The sequence below is a fragment of the Hylobates moloch genome, unplaced genomic scaffold, assembly GCF_009828535.3.
Source record: "Hylobates moloch isolate HMO894 unplaced genomic scaffold, HMol_V3 SCAFFOLD_13, whole genome shotgun sequence".
In the NCBI taxonomy this organism is placed as follows: domain Eukaryota; kingdom Metazoa; phylum Chordata; class Mammalia; order Primates; family Hylobatidae; genus Hylobates; species Hylobates moloch.
In genome coordinates, this window is record NW_026652288.1 from 71,249,458 (window position 1) to 71,268,675 (window position 19,218).

Consider the following 19,218-nt stretch of genomic DNA (forward strand, 5'->3'; position numbering starts at 1 on the left):
AGACTGAATGTTTCCTCCCTAATAAGTGTCAGTGAGTAGCCAGGCGTGACAGGGGGGCCTGTAATCCCAGCTACTCGGGAGGCTGAGGCAGGAGAATTGCTTGAACCCAGGAGGTGGAGGTTGCAGTGAGCCGAGATTGCACCACTGCACTCCAGCCTGGGCAACAAGAGCGAAACTCCGTCTAAAAAAAAAAAGAAAAATAAAAAGTAAGTGTCAATAGGAAGTTTGGGAAAGAAGTTTTGTTTTGAACTTGTTGAGTTTGGGGCCTAATATGACATTGACAATTGAACTGAGGATGAATATAGTTATCTGGGTCTGGAGTACAGTAGAGTTGCTAAAACATAGAGCATATTAAGGGTATTTTAACAACAAGTCTTTATTTATTTATTTATTTATTTATTTATTTATTTTGAGGTGGAGTTTCACTCTTGTTGCCCAGGCTGGAATGCAGTGGCACGATCTTGGCTCACTGCAACCTCCGCCTCCCAGGTTCAATAATTCTCCTGCCTCAGCCTCCCGAGCAGCTGGATTACAGGTGTCCACCACCACGCCTGGCTCATTTTTTGTATTTTTAAGTAAAGACAGGGTTTCACCATGTTGGCCAAGCTGGTCTCGAACTCCTGACCTCAGGTGATCCACCCACCTTGGCCTGTCAAAGTGCTGGGATTACAGGTGTGAGCCATCACACCTGGCCAACAAGTCTATATTTTTAAACAAGTGCTCCAAGGAAGAGTAAGATGAGAAAAGGATTAGGAATAGAAATACTGAAGAAATCCAACACTTAAAGCTCCTGAAGGACAGATACAGGAAAAGGAGCTAGCAAAGGCAACCAAGAGCAATCACAGAGATGAAAAGACAACTTTTTGGTGCATTTTAAGGAAAATCCAGTTTCAACAAAGAGGGATGGGTCAAGAGTCAGAAGATAAAGAAGAAAGAATATCAGGATCCTATATTGTGTGCATGCCAACATTCTTAGCCATTAAGCACAGGTGACCACTAGAATTTATTTATTTATTTATTTATTTATTTATTTATTTATTTTGAGACAGAGTTTCGCTGTTGTCGCCCAGGCTGGCGTGCAATGGCATGATCTTGGCTCACTGCAACCTCCACCTCCCGGGTTCAAGCGATTCTCCTGCCTCAGCCTCCCAAGTAGCTGGGATTATAGGCACATGCCACCACGCCTGGCTAATTTTTGTATTTTTAGTAGAGACGGGGTTTCACGATGTTGGCCAGGCTGGTCTGAAACTCTGACCTCAGGTAATCCAACCCCCTAGGCCTCCCAAAGTGCTGGGATTACAGGTGTGAGCCACCATGCCCAGCCTAGAATATATTTAAACTAAGCATTGTGTAAGATAGATGGGATTTAGCCAATCCTTAATGCCAGTATATCATATCACATTCCATTCCATTAGGGGTGGATGTTTACATAAGTTGAGGTTCTCCTATTGGTTACTACACTCTTCTTTAGATTGTGCATACAGACCTACCCAGAGAAGCCAGTATCCATGGCTTTGGAGAGTTCAAATATTCAATTTTCCGTTCAAAAAAAGGTAAGCGAAATACTTGAGTCTCAGGCCCAATAGGACCTTAAGCCTTTCGTTTTTGTAAATCTTTCACTAATAAACTGTGTACACTTTCCCAGATTGGGCAGGCCTTACATTCTATACTGAGAGGCACATTATCTCACTAAGCCTCAATTTCCTCATTTGTAAAAAGGATAAGAACATCAATCCTACCTTACTACTTTCACGGGATTGGTTAAAGTTAGCTTTTAAAGTGTTTTCTCACTCTGGCTCCTTAATACCCTAACTACAGTCTGACACAAGAATGACTGCAGCAAAATGTTGGCTGTATTATAACAATATTTGTGGAAAGGCTTTGTTAGCTGGAAGCCATCTCAAGTATTATTCTTTATACCCCAATCTCGATTTAGGCCTCTAGGTAACCAAATTCAAAGTAACACCTCATCTTGATGGTTGCCAAGGGGTAGGTGGAGGGACTGCAGCCCCTTCCCCACAAACAATTCCAATAAAAACACTGTTGTGCAAACAGAGCTTCATGACCAGTTCCCTGGGCCAGCTGCTCACCACATTACCACTCCCAAACTCCCTTTTCTTTGGAAATACTGCACATGCTGTAGAACTTTTTGTGGGGAGCTGTATAACTTCTGAAGTATCTAAGTGATCAGTTCCTACAATGACATCCTTGAGATATGGCTACGGAACTTTCCAAAGCAGCCTTGGCCTCCTTCATGTCCAACAACCTGAGATAAGGCCACGCCACCGGCTAAGAGTTCCGCCAGGGGCCCAGCTCTCAGGAGGCCTCTTCGATGCCGCCAGCCTCCCGCAGTCGTCCAAGGTAGCAGGCAAATCCGGTAGCAGCAAACTAGCTCGGATTCGGCTTCGGTTTTTCTACTGGCCAGCGCCACAGGCCCCTCCTCCCGGGGCGGGCTCCTGGGTGCGAGGGCAGAAGGGGCGGAGCCGGTGGATGCCGCGGGCTCCTCCTCCCAAGGGCGGGCCGCCGGAGACCCGGCCGGCTTTGCAGGCGGGGACGGGGCTGGGGGCGGGGCCGGGCGCCGCGAGCCCCTCCTCTCGAGGGCCGGCCGGTTTGGCGGCGGCTGCGGAGGGTATCTGAGGCTCGGCTGCCAAGCCGAACGGGCTCTGGCTCCTCCCAGTGGCCGGCCGGGGCGGAAGCAGGAGGCGGGGGCAGCGTGCGCGCTGCTGGTCTTCTCTCCCGCGGCGCTGGGGCCCGCGCTCCGCTGCTGTTGCTCCATTCGGCGCTTTTCTGGCGGCTGGCTCCTCTCCGCTGCCGGCTGCTCCTCGACCAGGCCTCCTTCTCAGCCTCGGCCCGCGGCGCCGACCCTTCCGGCATCCTCCCGCCCCGTCTCGTACTGTCGCCGTCACCGCCGCGGCCCCGGCCCTGGCCCCGATGGCTCTGTGCAACGGAGACTCCAAGGTCAGCGTGGGGGTCCCTGCAGCACCGCTCCCGGTGGGGGAGGCTGCAGCACCGCTCCTGGTGGGGGAGGCTCCCGGACCGGGGAGCCACCCCGCGGGGCCCTTCCCCACCCCCTTCCCCCAGCCCGTCCGCGCAGCCCTGCGGCCCGGGCAGCCACGCGTCGGAGAGTCCCTGGTCGGGGCCTGTGGCATGTTTTTTCTCGGGAGCGGCGATGCTTTGTTGATTCTGTCTGCGTGTCGAGGTCCGGGCGTCGGGGAGGGCATCAGCTCCCCGCGGCCGCGTCGCTGGCCCCCGCCTCCCCCGCGCCGCTGTGGGGCGCAGAGCCCGCTAGCGCGGCGCGAGGGTGGGGGTAGGGAGGCGAGCGGGCTTGTGTGTCTGCGTATCGGGTTGGGGGCTTCTTCGGCTCCCACCCCTTCCCTTTGGGTGGCTGGGGGCCCGTTGTGGCGATTCCGGGGCCCGCCGAAGGCATGGCAGGGTCGGGGCTTCCTGTGCGGCTTTGGAGCTGGGCCGGCCTCTGGTCTTCCCGCCACCCCGTTTCCCGCCTGCCCTCGGCGAGGCCCGCTCCATTCCGTCCGCCAGCCTTGGGCTCCGCGGCGGTTAGGCCGATTCTGGACGAACCCCGCGGAGCTGCACCGTCTTCCCCCTCCCCCCACGCCCCTGCAGGCCCGCGTGAGGGCTGGTGGCCCCAGGATCGCGCACTCTGTTCTCCCTCCCCGCTTCCTTCTCAGAGAGGAAAGGGTGTGTGTCCAGGTCCCGCCCCCGTCCAGCTTGCTCCCTGTTGAGCTTGCTGGTTTGCGGGGTAACCCGCTTCCCCGCCTTTGGGGTCCCTCCCCGGGACGCGAGCCGTGCCAGCTCGCCCGAGGGCTGGGCAGTCGGGAGTTCCGGAGTGCTGGAAAAGTTGCCGCCTTGACGTACCCGGCGGGGAGAGCACGTTTGACCGCTGCTGCTCATCTCGCCTCCAACTCACTTTTTTCTTAGACTGTTGCTCTTACTTTCGTCCCGCTTCTGAATTGGGCACCTTCGCTTTTACCTCTGTATTAAAATTTTCATTGGCCTGGAGTTCTTTCCGACCTTCACTAAGTCAGTTTTGCCAGCGGGAAACCGTGCGGTTTTGAATTGCGATTTACTTGAGTAAGATATATCTCCTCCTGTACGCTGTTGAAGGCCTAGCTTTAGGAAAAAACTTAATTAAATTTCATTCAGGGGGTGGGATTATATATACTTCCAGTGGGATTTGGTGCTCTACGTCAGATAGTGCCTTGTTCAGGCAGAATTTTAACATTCTTTTTAAAAGGTGGTGCTCAAGGGTCACATCTTAGGAGGGCCTCTTGAATGGTTGCTTAGCACCCGGTAATCATTCAAAAAGTATTTGTCGAACAATGAGTAAAAGATTATAGGGTAGCTGATTTTAACTCTTTTAAACCAATGCACCAGTGGTGCTTAGGTCCAGGGAGCTCTTAAGACACACAGACCTTCAGTTTCTGACCTAAGGAGCAAATGTAAACCCCATTGTCCAGCTCTTTCCCGATTACTAGTCGACTTGCAAAGCATTTTTCTGCCTAGTTTTGAGCCTTGCAACTCATTGGAAAGATTCACCATTATGCTGATAGGTGAAATAACTGGTGTTAGAAGGACTGGAATTTAATTTATGGGCTTTGAAAAATACATAGTGCATTTGAGAGGAGTATTTTCACAAAACTAAGTGACTGGAAAGTATAAGATTTGTTTCCAGAGTATGTAAGAGGATTTTTCTTTTTCCTAACTGGTATTTTTTCTTTGTTTTGCTCGAGTTGGAATGACAAATATAATCTTATCAGTTTGCTATATTTGAGCCTAAGGTGAATTAATTTTATTTCAAGGTTATGTTTTATAGCATAATTAAACATTTTAAAAACTATGTTAACAATTAGTTGTGGACTGAATTGGAAGCATTTTCAAGAGGAACATCTGGAGAATTAACATATTTCATCAAATCTATGATTATTGTATGTACCCCTGAGGAATAAAGTCCTGACAAACCATAACATGCCATTGATCATAAATATTTTAAGTAAAGAGATATTAAATATGGGGAAGTACCTTATATCACCTACTTTATTATGCATATTTCTAAGAGGCCCACCTGGAAATAAGTAGGAGCTGTATTTTCCATAGCCTACCACTGAACCACCTTTCCCTTGGGAGGAAAGGCTTACTTTGTACATTGATTGGGCCTTTGCTGTGTGTATCTTAGTTCATAAATTAAAAGTTGGGCAAGAGCTGGTTTTGATTCCTGTTTCTGGTACATTTCAGTTATCAGGATTTTCTAAAATGGCATCTTCGCATGATAGAAACTAGAGAGGGGCCTAAAAGCTATAAAAGCATTTGGGTTATTTTAATTATTTTTTATACACAATATTTTATTTAATTTTTAACATATATTTTTTTGAGACAGGATCTTGCTCTATCACCCAAGCTGGAGTGCAGTGGTGTGATCACAGCTCACTGCTGCCTTGACCTCTTTAGCCTCCTGAGTAGATGGAAGTACAGGCGTGGATCACCCCGCCCTGCTAATTTTTATTTTTTGTAGAGACAGGTCTCGCTATGTTGCTCAGCCTGGTCTGGAACTCCTGGGCTCAAGCTATCCTCCCACTTTAGCATCCCAAAGTGCTGGGATTACAGTAGTGAGCCACTGTGCCTGGCCAGCATTTTGTTTATTTAAATTTTTTATTTCCGTATGTTATTGGGGAACAGGTGTCGTTAGGTTACATGAGTAAGTTCTTTTTTTTTTTTTTTTGAGACGGAGTCTAGCTTTGTCGCCCAGGCTGGAGTGCAGTGGTGCGATCTCGGCTCACTGCAAGCTCCGCCTCCTGGGTTCACGCAGTTCTCCTGCCTCAGCCTCCCAAGTAGCTGGAACTACCGGCGCCCGCCACCACGCCCGGCTAATTTTTTTGTATTTTTAGTAGAGACGGGGTTTCACGTGTTAGCCAGGATGGTCTTAATCTCCTGACCTCGTGATCCGCCCACCTCAGCCTCCCAAAGTGCTGGGATTACAGGCATGAGCCATCACACCCGGCCACGAGCAAGTTCTTTACTGGTGATTTGTGAGATTTTGGTGCACCCATCACCCGAGCAGTATACACAACACCCAGTATGTAGCCTTTTATTCTTCACCCGCTTCCCACCCTTTCCCCCTGAGTCTCCAAAGTCCATTGTGTCATTCTTATGCCTTTGCATCCTCACAGCATAGGTGTCAGCTTTTCTTTAAAAACTTTTTATTATGGCAAGGGTGTATTTGACATAGTAACTTTTTGAGTTTTATTAAGGCAGCATTATCAGAGTAGTGCTTTGGGTGACTTGTCAAGTTTCCTACTCTTTTCCCCTGTCTAAGGGTGAAACTCTTGGTTGGAGTAAAGGTGGTACCTGTCCTATCACCTTCATTGAAAGGTTATGACTAGGTTATATCATACTTGGATGAAAGATGTTTTATAAACACTCCCTTAGTGATTGCATGTGATACAGAATCTTTAATGGCATTTAATAATGTTAATTTTAAGTTTGGAATTTCCAAATTTAAGATTTTGAATGGAATGGGAATATAACTTGGGATTTTTATCTGGGATGTACTGAGAATTAAACAACTGTATCACCTTTTGTCACAACTTAGTAAATTTTTTTCTTAGATAAAAGTTAGGTTTTTCAGATTTTATTCCGTTAGGATATTCATTTAGAGTGGAAGAACTGCTGCAGACAAAAGGAATGGTTTTTAGTGTAGTATGTTCTTAGACTTGAAAGGTTTTGAAATTCCTCCAGGAATCTCGGATGACATCGCCTTTAGCGTGGGCCAACTTGTCACTTAAGGAAAATAATTCAGTCTTTTAAGAATTTTTACAAAAAGTATAGACTTGTCCTATACTTGTACAAATGTATTTGATACTTTTAAGGTTAATGAATTACATTCCAAAAGATGTTGTTTGAAGTAAAGAATAATTATTTGCTACCCAGAATAATAAAATTTTACTGTTGTGGTACATTCTTAAACTTTGTTTTCTTTTTTTTTGAGACAGAGTCTGGCTCTGTTGTCCAGGCTGGAGTATGGTGGCATGATCTCGGCTCACTGCAACCTCTGCCTTCCTGGTTCAAGTGATCCTTGTGTGATCTTTGTACCTCAGCCACCCGAGTAGCTGGAATTACAGGCGTGTGCCACCACATCCGGCTAATTTTATATTTTTAGTAGAGACAGGGTTTCACCATGTTGGCCAGGCTGGTCTCAAACCCCTGACCTCAAGTGAGTTGCCCACCTTGGCCTCCCAAAGTCGTGGGATTACAGGTATGAACCACTGTGCCTGGCCTTAAACCTTGTGTTTTGTTTTGTTTGTTTTTGAGACAAAGTCTTGCTCTGTCACCCAGGCTGGAGTGCAGTGGCATGATCTCCCCTCATTGCAACCTCTGCCTCCCAGGCTCAAGCAATTCTCCTGACTCAGCCTCCCGAGTAGCTGGGACTAAATGCGCATGCCACCGTGCCTGGCTAACTTTTGTACTTTTAGTAGAGGTGGGGTTTCACCATGTTGCCCAGGCTGGTCTCGAACTCCTGGGCTCAGGTGATCCGCCTGCCTCGCCTCCCAAAGTGCTAAGATTATAGGCATGAGCCATTGTGTCCGGCCCTGGCCTTAAACTTTGATTTTATGCCTCTTTCTAACCTAAACCATATTTAGATGCTGAAAATGAATGAAAGGGTCGGGGTTAATGCATAATTCTGAAGCACTTTGTGAATCAACAAAAAAGTAATTGTTTCATAGAATTTTAAATCTTTGTGTGGCATATACAATTCTGGGTTGTGTAGAATATTTTTTTCATGCTTATTGTGGAATAGAGATGCTTCTGTATTTGCTCAAGAATGATGGTGATTAAAAAATTGCGGTATTATAGTAAAAGCATAACAGTCAATTGGTTTTCTTGTTGGTGGACCCTTGCTATGGCTTCAGGTTCATGGTTTTGAGGACCTAGGAGATTATATAGTTAAGTCTATACACTCATTAAGATTGTTATAATGTGAAAGGGAATAAGATCTCTAAACTGGGGCACATGAGCATAAGAAAAGAAGGTATGGAAAATTTAAATTTATAATAAGTGCTGCAAAATAAAATATTACATACAAAAAAATCGTAGATTTACACAATACAATTAGTAAGTAAATGGCAAAACTCCTGTAGCAAGAGTGTTCAGATTACTGTCTTCTATACATTATACTCAGGGACATATAACATCTCTTTCCTGCATGTGTTACACAAATACCCCATATTTCCCAGTGACCCAGCTTATAATGGCCTCTAGGCTCCTGTGCATCTTGCAAGGTGAGGAGTGGCTGTAACACAACTGGGAGGTACACTGAGTAGCTGGCAGGAACAGCAGCTTCAGATATTTCTCCTGTCATCACCCAAGACTAGATAGAGTTAGCTATCCTTAATTGCCTGTGTCCAAGAGTACTTGATTTTATTAGAAAAGAGGAAAGATGTGTTACCAGTATTTGGCATTCAGACTGAACGAGATTTTATTAGAAAAGAGTCAGGAAAGATGTGTTACCAGTATTTGGCATTCAGACTGAACAAGAAGTTAAAAATGAGAACTCTGTTTACTATGCTTGCAACCCACACGACACTGGACAAAGCCATAGCCGAAGGTGGTATTAAATATAAGGTGAAAGTTTAACAAACCCGTCCTATTTTACTTTAAGGCAGTTATTCATAGTATATTGTTAAAAAGAAAAATCTGAGACAAATGTTAAGCTGGGTGGGATATCGGAATAACAGATGTACATCAGGAGAGTCCTGGGCAGACTGGACCATATGGTCACTCCACTTATAGAGCACATATTGTTCTGAGTTTGGCTCTGATTTCTCCCCAGTGATGTGTATTTAAAATGTGGCTAAAATTTAAGTCTAGTGTGTATACATTAGCATTATTTTTCTGAGTTAATTATATAATAAGAGTGTTATTCTAAAATTCTTGAGAATTGAGTGTCATTAATTACCTGTGTTTTAAAAGTGGTGAGCCAGCAATACTGGACCTGACCGAAAGGTAAAATAATCTTCTCTAGTCTGCCGTAGCACTTGCAAGGGATGTTTCCCAAACCTTTAAAGCTGCCTGGACATGTGAAGTTTTCTGTTTAGTTACTCCCGTTTGTCACTGGAAAAACAGTAACCTTTTAATCTCAAAACTCACAGCGGTCCATGTAAATTTAATTTCTACCTCATTTGCAATTTGGAGAACGAGTCTCAGTAATTCTCCTGAATCCTATTATGAATGTAAATTTAGGACTCCAGATTTCTAAAATTCTGCTTTGGACAAATTTTGGATCAACAATCTCTGATTAATTTGGGAAATTTTAGATGAACAAAAGTACCTGTAGATATATCATTATTTTGATGTTATTGGTAGTAGTAGAACTTTATTATACTTATTATTTGGCAAGCAAATTAAAAGAAATTTTAGTCAACATCCATGTCCACAATCTGGATTCTACCATTTACTTTTCCTAAATAAATTTTTTATTACAGCTTTATTGAGATATAATTGACAAACCATGTACTTTGCTTATTTAAAGTATCCAACCCCATGGTTCTTAGTGTATTCACAGATTTGTACAACCATCACCCCCCATTTGTACAGTCAGTTTTAAAACATTCTCATCTCCCCTCCCAAAAAAACCCTCTACCCTTTAGCAAGGGTCCCCATTTTCCTGCAACCACTCCTCCCTCCCAATCCTAGTCAACCACAGATTCATTTTCTGTCTGTAGTTTTGCCAATTGTCTTAGTCTGTTGGGGCCGCTAAAACAAAATACCAGAAACTGAGTGGCTTATGAACAACAAAAATTTCTCACAATTCTGAACGCTGAGAAATTCAAAATCAAGGGACCTGCAGTTTCAGTCCCTGGTGAGGGCCCACTTCTTGGGTCATAGAAGTGCTTGATGCTGTGTCCTCACCTTGGGGCCTTTTGTTTTGTTTTGTTTTTGAGGGAGTCTCACTAGTACAGTGGCGAGATCTCAGCTCACTGCAACCTCTGCCTCCTGGATTCAAGTGATTCTCCTTCTTCAGCCTCCTGAGTAGCTGGGCATGCGCCACCATGCCCAGCTAATTTTTGTATTTTTAGTAGCAACAGGGTTTTGCCATGTTGACCAGGCCGGTCACGAGCTCCTGACCTCAGGCGATCCACCCGCCTTGGCTTCCCAAAGTGTTAGAATTACAGGCGTGAGCCACCGTGCCCAGCCCCTAGGGCCTCTTTTATAAGGGTACTAATCCTATCCATGTGGGCTCTGCCCTCATGCTGTAACCACCTCCCAAAGACCTCACCTCTTAATATTATCACATTGGTGATTAGGTTTCAACATATGAATTTTAGGGGAACACAAACATTCAGACCGTAGCATCTGTTTTGGACATTTTGTGACTAGAATCTTAAAATATATGGTGTTTTGTGGCTTTTAATGCTTTCAAGGTTCATCTTGTAGCATGTATAAGTACTTTATTCCTTTTTATTACCTGCTAATATTCCATTGTATGTATACGACCTTACATTTATCCCCTCATCAGTTGATGAACATTGGGTTGTTTTCACTCTGAATATTATGAATAATGCTGCCATGGACATTTCTGTATAGATTTTTATCTAGACAAAAGTTTTCATGCTCTTGAATATATACCTAGGAGTGGAATTTCTGGGTCATATAGTGACTCCGTTTAACCTTTTAGTGAACTGTCAGACTGTTCCAAAGCAGCTGCAACATTTTATATTTCTGTTTGCTGTGTAGCAGTTTATATCAGGATTCTCCAGAAAAACAGTAGGCTATAGATAGAGAAATAGATAATAGATATGTATATGGAGAGATATATGAGAGGAAATTTGTTAGGGGAATTGGCTGACGCGATTATGGAGGCTGAGAAGTTCCACGATAGACTGTGCAGGCTGGAGAACCCACCAAGCTGGTAGCATTACTTAGTGTAAGTCCGAAGACCTGAGAATCGGAAGTCCATGGTGTAATTCTCAGTCTGAGTCTGAAGGCCTTAGAACCTTGGTGGGAGAGGGATGGGGGGAGGGTGATGGGAGAGTGGCTGCTGGTGCAAGTCCTGGAATCCGAAGGCCATATCCTGAAGTTCTTATATACAAGGGCAGAAGGTATCCTAGCTCCAGAAGGGAGATAATTCGACTTTCCCCTGCCTGGACTTTGTTCTGCCCTAGCCTCAGCTATTGGATAATGCCTGCCCACATTGGATGAGGGTGGATCTGACTTTCTCAGTCTACTGATTCAAATGACAGTCTCTCCTGGAAACACCCTCAGAGACATACCCAGAAATAATCCTTTACTAGCTATCTGGGTATTATTAGTCTAGTCAAGTTTATACCTGAAATTAGCCATCACAATTTCTCCACATCTTTTTCTGCACTTGTCTTTTTTTTTTTTTTTTTTTTCCAAGACAGAGTCTCTGTTGCCCAGGCTGGACTGCAGTGGTGCTATCTCGGCTCACTGCAACCTCCAACTCCCCAGTTCAAACGATTCTCCCACCTCAGCCTCCCAAGTAGCTGGGATTACAGGCATGTGCCACCACACTGGCTAATTTTTGTATTTTTAGTAGAGTTGAGGTTTTCCCACATTGGTCAGGCTGGCCTCGAACTCCTGATCTCAGGTGATCCACCTGCCTTGGCCTCCCAAAGTGCTGGGATTATAGGCATGAGCTACCATGCCTGACCCACTTGTCTTTTTGATTATAGCGATCAGAGTAGCTGTGAAGTGGGATCTCATTTTGGCTTTGATTTGCATTTCCCAATGACTGGTTATGTGCATTTTTTCATGTGCTTATTGGCCATTTCTGTATTTTCTTTGGAGAAATGTCTGTTCAGGTCTTTTGTCCCCCCCCCTTTTTTTTTTTGAGGCAGTGTCTTGCACTGTTGCCCAGGCTGGAGTGCAGTGGTGCGATCTCGGCTCACTGCAGCCTCCACCTCCTGGGTTCAAGCAATTCCCCTGCCTCAGCCTCCCGAGTAGCTGGGATTTCAGGCGCCTGCCACCATGCCTGGCTAATTCTTTTGCCCATTTTAAAATTGGATTATTTTTCTTTTTTATTGAGTTTTACGAGTTTTTTTTTTAAGTCTAGAGATAAGTTTCTTATCAATATGATTTGTGATTATTTTTTGCCATTCTGTAGATTATCTTTTTACACTTTCTTAATGGTGTTCTTTGAAGCACCAAAACCTTTAATTTTGAGGCTTAATTTATTTCTTCTTTTGTCACTTTAGTTTTTGGTGTCATCTAAAAAACTATTGGCCTCATTCAATACATATCACAAAGATTTGTGTAATTACCTATATTTTCTTATAAAAGTTTTATAGTTTTTGCCCTTATTTATGTCTTTGTTTCATTTTGAGATGATTTTTGTATCTTTTCTAAGGTGGATTTAATCTGACTTAGGGTTTTTAACAGACTGGCTCTTAGATTTGGATGATTGTTGGCCTTGTTATTGACCACGGCAGAGCTTGACCATGAATGCCCCTGAAGGCTGAGGGTAACAGTTGCCCATTGTGGTAGTATCTTTTTGTATCAGTTTTATATCTTTAGTATCAGTTTGTGGAGAGAGGTGATAGTTTAAAAAACTCACTAATAGGTGTTTTGTTTTGCTTGTTTCTATTGTGGTAAAATGTACATGCAGTGAAGTGCATAGATCTTTAAGTATGTAGTTTGAGTTTTGACATATATATGTAGTCATGTAACCATCACCCCAATCAAGATTTAGAACATTTCTGTCACTCACAACATTCCCCTGAACAATACACAGAATCAGAAGCACTCTGGATTTAACAACTTGTTTTTGTTTTTTTTTTGAGACGGAGTCTCGCTCTGTCACCCAGGCTGGAGTGCAGTGGCGCAATCTCGGCTCACTGCAAGCTCCGCCTCCCGAGTTCACGCCATTCTCCTGCCTCAGCCTCTCCGAGTAGCTGGGACTACAGGCGCCCGCCACCACGCCCGGCTAATTTTTTTTGTATTTTTAGTAGAGACGGGGTTTCACCGTGGTAACAACTTGTTTTTAAAAAATGCAAACTTGGTGCAGTATTTTTAAGTAAAAACTTTTTTCAGTTATTAAGAAAATCTCTATCAGTTTGTCTGTTAGGCATATTATCTTGTCTAAGGTGGTACATCTTGGGTTAACCACGTCTGGCTCTCTAGAGGTTAATAGTGCTTCTCAGTGGTTTCTTTTCTCTGATGTCTTTCCTTCATTGGTTACCCTCTTATTAAAAGAAAAAGATAAGTGTGCATTTGTATTTTAATGCCTAAAGCTAAAGAATCAGTGTAATGTTTATCATAAAGACAAAGTCACAGAGAGATGACCATAATTACAGACATTTTGTACAGTTTTGACTTACATTCTTATGTATTTCTGTTAGCAAAGGCAGAATCAAAATATGTTATTAATATTTATTGTATATATTTATGGGATATAATGTGATGTTTTGATAAAGTATGTTATTAATTAAGAGCCTGCTATGGATGCTTTGATATTAGTTTTCTGGTTTTTTTTTTTTTTTGAGACGGGGTTTTGCTATTGTTGCCCAGGGTGGAATGCAATGGCGTGATCTCGGCTCATCACAGCCTCTGCCTCCCGGGTTCAAGCGATTGTCCTGCCTCAGCCTCCCAAGTAGCTGGGATTACAGGCATGTGCCACCATGCCCAGCTAATTTTGTATTTTTAGTAGAGACAGGGTTTCTCCATGTTGGTCAGGCTGGTCTCAAACTCCCAGCCTCAAGTGATCCGCCCACCTCGGCTTCCCAAAGTGCTGGGGTTACAGACATGAGCCACTGCTCCTGGCCTGATATTAGTTTTTTAAATGTTACTTAAGCTGGTGGTAGAAACATCTTCACAAAGGCATGTGATGATACTAATTTTTAAAATTGTGCTGTGGCATTTCAGTTAGCTATTGCCACGGTAATGCTGATTAACAATCACAAAATGTAAGTGGCATACAAACATAAGCACTTATTTTTTGCTCATGAGTTTGCGGGTCAGCTGACATTGCTCAGCTCCACTTGATCTTGTCCTTTTCCTGAGACTAGTACACTCATGATGTTCTCATGGTGGCAGAAGCCTAAGAGGCAAGTGGAAGCATTAAGGCTGCTTAAGGCAGCAGGGCCTGGTGGCTCACACCTGCAATCCCAGCACTTTGGGAGGCTGAGGTGGGCGTATCACTTGAGCTCAGGAGTTTAGAACAGCCTGGGCAACATGAGGAAACCCTGTCTCTACTAAAAATACAGAACATTAGCCAGGCATGGTGGTGCACGCATGGGTGGTCCCAGCCACCTGGGAAACTGAGCTGGGAGGATTGCTTGAGCCTGGGAAGCAGAAGTTGCAGTGAGCAGAGGTCGCACCACTGCTCTCCAACCTGGGTGACAGAGTGAGACCCTGTCTCAAAAAAAATAAAAATAAATGAAGACTGCTTAAGACTTGGTGTACTATGACTTCTGCCCTCATTATATTGGCCAAAGCAAGTCTTGTGCTTGAGCCCAGTGACAAAGGTGAGGAAGTATGTTCTATCTATAATAGGACAAGCTGCAGACTTAAGTGATAAAATCATGGATACAGGGAATGATGAAGAATTAGGGCCAACGATGTTATATATGGAAAATTGAAAACATTTGCATAAGTACAGTGAAGAGTATAATGATCCCTCATGTCCCTATCCAGTTCAGCACTTATCAACATGTGACCAGTCTTTCATTCATGTTTATGTAGTGCATCACAGTAAGAGAGTTACATATGTCTGGTTGTCTGTTTTTGTATGTTAAGCTGCATTGGTTGATTCAGATGTTACCAGCTTATCCGTCATTATCAGGTTTCTCATTAACCTTTTACCTAATGGTTTTAATAGCCACTGTTCAGTGCTTCTCAAACATCTGCAATGAAGACCATTTAAAAAAAATTTCCAGTACTGACGACTGCTACTTTTGTAAAATACAATAAATTTCTAGACAAATGAAAATTTAAAATCTAATATATTTTAAAAGCCCCCAATTTTTATTATAGATGCAACAGAAATAAAATTACTTTGTCAACTTGTTATGCAAATTTATGGATGCTTATATAAAACTTATGGATTCTTTTTTTGTCGTGAACTGGTAACAGTTTGCTTAAAAACGTTCCTTCACTAACTATGTGGTTACCTTGTTAGAGTCGGAATACATGCTTGATTCATTCTCATTATTAATATTATTTTACCAATTTTGTAAATAGTTTTTTCAGATTTTATTCATTATTTCCAATGGTGCAATTAATGTGTGCTGTATAATAGAAAGGGTCGTATGTAGAAAAGAGACTGGGTTTATGAAGTACAAAATAGTAACATCTTGAAAAATGGACCACATACTACCACATACTAAATACTTGTGAAATTGTGACACTCTATTACTTGAAGTTTAATTTTTTTTCTTTTTCTTTTTGAGACAGAGTCTCACTCTGTCGCCCAGGCTGAAGTACAGTGGCACTATCTCAGCTCACTGCAGCTTCTGCCTCCTCGGTTCAAGCCATTCTCATGCCTCAGGCTCCCGAGTAGCTAAAACTGTAGGAGTGCGCCACCAGGCCTAGCTAATTTTTTTTGTATTTTTAGCAGAGATGGGATTTCACCATGTTGCCCAGGCTGGTCTCAAACTCCTGAGCTCAAGTGATCCACTCGCCTCAGTCTTCCAAAGTGCTAGGATTACAGACATGAGCCACTGTGCCTAGCCTAATTTATTTCTTAAGAAAAAAAATGTATAAATGTGTTAATATTTTAGGAATAGTGATCACATGATAATCAAAATTGAGAGTGTACACATATTCAGTGTATTTAGAAAAATACAGCCCTTTGATTATCTTTCATCTCTTCATAAAAACTGTTTTGTATTTTAAGGTCATCTTTATTAGTACACTGATAGTATGGGAAGACAAACTGAAGAGAACAAGTCAGAGTTTGGGTATCCATCTGTATTGTTTTCATTTCTTCGCTTCTTTGCAAGATACCTTTGGTTCTTCATGCAAACAGGCTACACATGTGCACATACTTGAAATCACCTTCAAAAGTAATTTTTGTTAAAATACTAGATCTCAGTCACCTCAGGAATGCAGAGTGAGTCAGGACAACTAAAGGTGAATGTAAGAAAAAACTCGAGGAGTTTAACAGAACAACTAATCAGACTGAACAGAGTTCAGAACTTTTCCTTGTAATATTTTAATAATTTGACAACAGTTTTTGCTGAATGCTTATTACCCTTTTCAAAATTGTGTATGTTGCCAACTTCAGGAAACAAGCAGGTTGATTTGGGCTGATTAATACTGATTTAAACCTACCCAAAGATAACCTTGTTCCTCAGTTGGCTAATGCTTGTTATTGAATAGAAAAACTAGCTATAATAAAGATTTTAATCTTTATTATATTAATAATATATTAATATTAAAAGGATTTAAATATCACGAGGCAGTCTGGGCGTGGTGGTTAACACCTGTAATCCCAGCACTTTGGGAGGCTGAGGCAGGTGGATCACCTGAGGTCAGGAGTTCAAGACCAGCCTGTCCAACAGGGTGAAACCGCGTCTCTACTAAAAATACAAAAATTAGCTGGGCATGGTGGTGCACTCCTATAATCCCAGCTACTTGGGAGGTTGAGGCAGGAGAATCACTTGAACCTGGGAGGCGGAGGTTGCAGTGAGCTGAGATTGTGCCACTGCACTCCAGCCTGGGCAACAGAGCGAGACTCTGCCTCCAAAAAAAAAAAGAAAAAAAAATCACGAGGCAAAGAATAGTATACTTTCATTTTAGTCAACAGTGCCAACTTTTCGTAGTTATTTGAGAACTGGTCACAAACGTATATTGTGTCAACAAAATAGTATTGCCTTGACTTTCTGGAAAGACAAGTCTTAGGATAATTGAAAGTCGAGGGGGAAATAGGCGTTGATTTCAAAGGTTAAAAAATCAGATTAGAAATTCTGGCCCTGGACCAACTTTAAATTTCCCCTCAAATTAGAAGAAAAAGATAATAGAGAATTGTTCTATTTTCTTACCCCTAGTGTTCATAATGTACAGATTACATACAGTGGAACTGTATTCAGTTTACCTGAGAGGATAGAATTCATCAACCCAATTCCATGGTTAGGGTATGTGTATGGGGTTCTGGCTATCTTTAGGTGGGTGCTGGAACTGGTATCTAAGTTGAAGCTAAATTGCTTTTTAGTTCATTGATTTAGATAGTACATTCAGCTGTTCATTATATTCTGGGAAGGTGCCCACATGAACTTGAAAGGAGCTGTTGGCCCCTTGTAGATAGCGTAGAAGAGAGTCTGGATTACTTTGAAAAACTAAGAGATGTGTTTGGTTAGCAAAAGAAGATGAAGCTGCAGTCAGAGGTACAAACTGGTTCAGTTAAGGAGGAAAAATAATTGAATTTGAAACAATATATATAACACGTAGAAACTAAATAGTAGTCTTTAATAAATACCTACTAGCTTGAAATCTCATTAGGGAAAAGAGTTTTCTCAATGTATGAAGTTATTAACCAAGAGCAACGAAAAGCTGAGATAACATTATATGTCAGTAGAGACTTGTATTTCCCAAATCTATTAAACATTTAAAACTTAAACATAGTAATTTATTGAAGGCATTCCCATAGAATCCTATGTGTTGTGTATTCAGATTAAAGGAGGTAGTGAAAATGAACTCAGATGAATTAAGTGATTGAAATTTTTGTTTATATTGTTTAATATCTACACATTTGTTAATATAAGACTAATGGAACAAAAGTTAGTGATCATAATTTAGGCGACATGAAACAGTTGGTAATTGGTAAGCATTGTTTATATGACCAAATGTAGATCTAATATTGTACACTATTGCATCAGGGTATGTCTTGTGACTTCCAGATTTTTCTCAGGTATAAACACAGTTTTCTAAAGGCATTTTATACATTTGTTACCTAAAATGAACAACTGTGTAACTGTCAGCTATACCTAGAATTTTTTATCGGAAGTATTTCAGATTTTGGATTTTGGAGTATTTGTATTATACTTACTGTTTGAGTGCCACTAATCCAGAAATCCAAAATGCACCAGTGAACATTTCCTTTGAGCATCATATCAGTGCTCAGAATGTTTCAGATTTTTGGATTAAGGATGTTTAACCTGTATATAGAAAGAGACTTATTTAGACAAACTTGACTCATGTACTACTTACACATAGGGTTTTGTTTTATGTTTTGAGAGAGTCTCGCTCTGTCACAGCCCAGGCTGGAGTGCAGTGGCATGATCTTGGCTCACTGCAGCCTCCGCCTCATGGGTTCAAGTGATTCTAGTGCCTCAGCCTCCAGTGTAGCTGGGATTACAGACATGTGCTACCACGCCTGGCTAATTTTTCTATTTTTAGTAGAGATGAGGTTTTGCCATGTTGCCCAGGCTGGTCTCAAACTCCTGGCCTCAAGTGATCCTCCGATCTCAGCCTCCCAAAGTGCTGGGATTACAGGTGTGAGCTATGGCGCTCAGCCTTCAGTTGGTTTTTAAATGTTTTGCTGACTAAAATATTAAGGGATTGCACTTGTCCATTCATAACTGTAGGAATAATAAGTTGCTACACTTTTCTAGGGATCTTACGCAACTGTTCACAGAATACATAGAGAAATGGCATACTTGGTGAGTTATATAAAAATCTAGCATGTCTGGCCGAGTGCGGTAGCTCACGCCTCTAATCCCAGCACTTTGGGAGGCCGAGGCGGGTGGATCACGAGGTGAGGTGTTTGAGACCAGCCCGGCCAACATAGTGAAACCCCATCTCTACTAAAAATATGAAAAATTAGCTGGGCGTGGTGGCAGGTGCCTGTAATCCCAGCTCGTCGGAAGGCTGAGGCAAGAGAATCGCTTGAACCTGGAAGGTGGAGGTTGCAGTGAGCTGAGATCGCGCCACTGCACTCTAGCCCGGGCTGCAGTACAAGAGTCCATCTCAAAATAATAATAATAAAAAAAAATCTAGCATGTCTATTCCTGATGACTTTTTTTTTTTTGACACGGAGTCTTGCTCTGTCACCCAGGCTGGAGTGCAGTGATGCGATCTCTGCTCACTGGGTTTCACCATGTTAGCCAGGTTGGTCTCAATTTCATGACCTTGTGATCCACCTGCCTTGGCCTCCCAAAGTGCTGGGATTACAGGCGTGAGCCACCGTGCCCGGCCTCCTGATGACTTAGCTGGCTCACCTCTTGTTTCTTCCCTTGAAGCCTTGGGATG

At 42.8% G+C, this 19,218-nt stretch overlaps 1 protein-coding gene across 1 annotated transcript in view; it reads left to right on the forward strand.

The window, feature by feature from the left end:
- The first annotated feature begins 2,664 nt into the window (after window positions 1-2,664).
- The window catches only part of GMPS (guanine monophosphate synthase), a 101,591-nt gene continuing 85,037 nt past the window's right edge, over window positions 2,665-19,218 (forward strand). Inside the window, exon 1 of the mRNA XM_032172036.3 lies at window positions 2,665-2,958. Within this exon, the coding sequence (XP_032027927.2) occupies window positions 2,932-2,958 (27 nt within the window). The 5' untranslated portion in view covers window positions 2,665-2,931. The remainder of the gene's footprint in view (window positions 2,959-19,218) is intronic.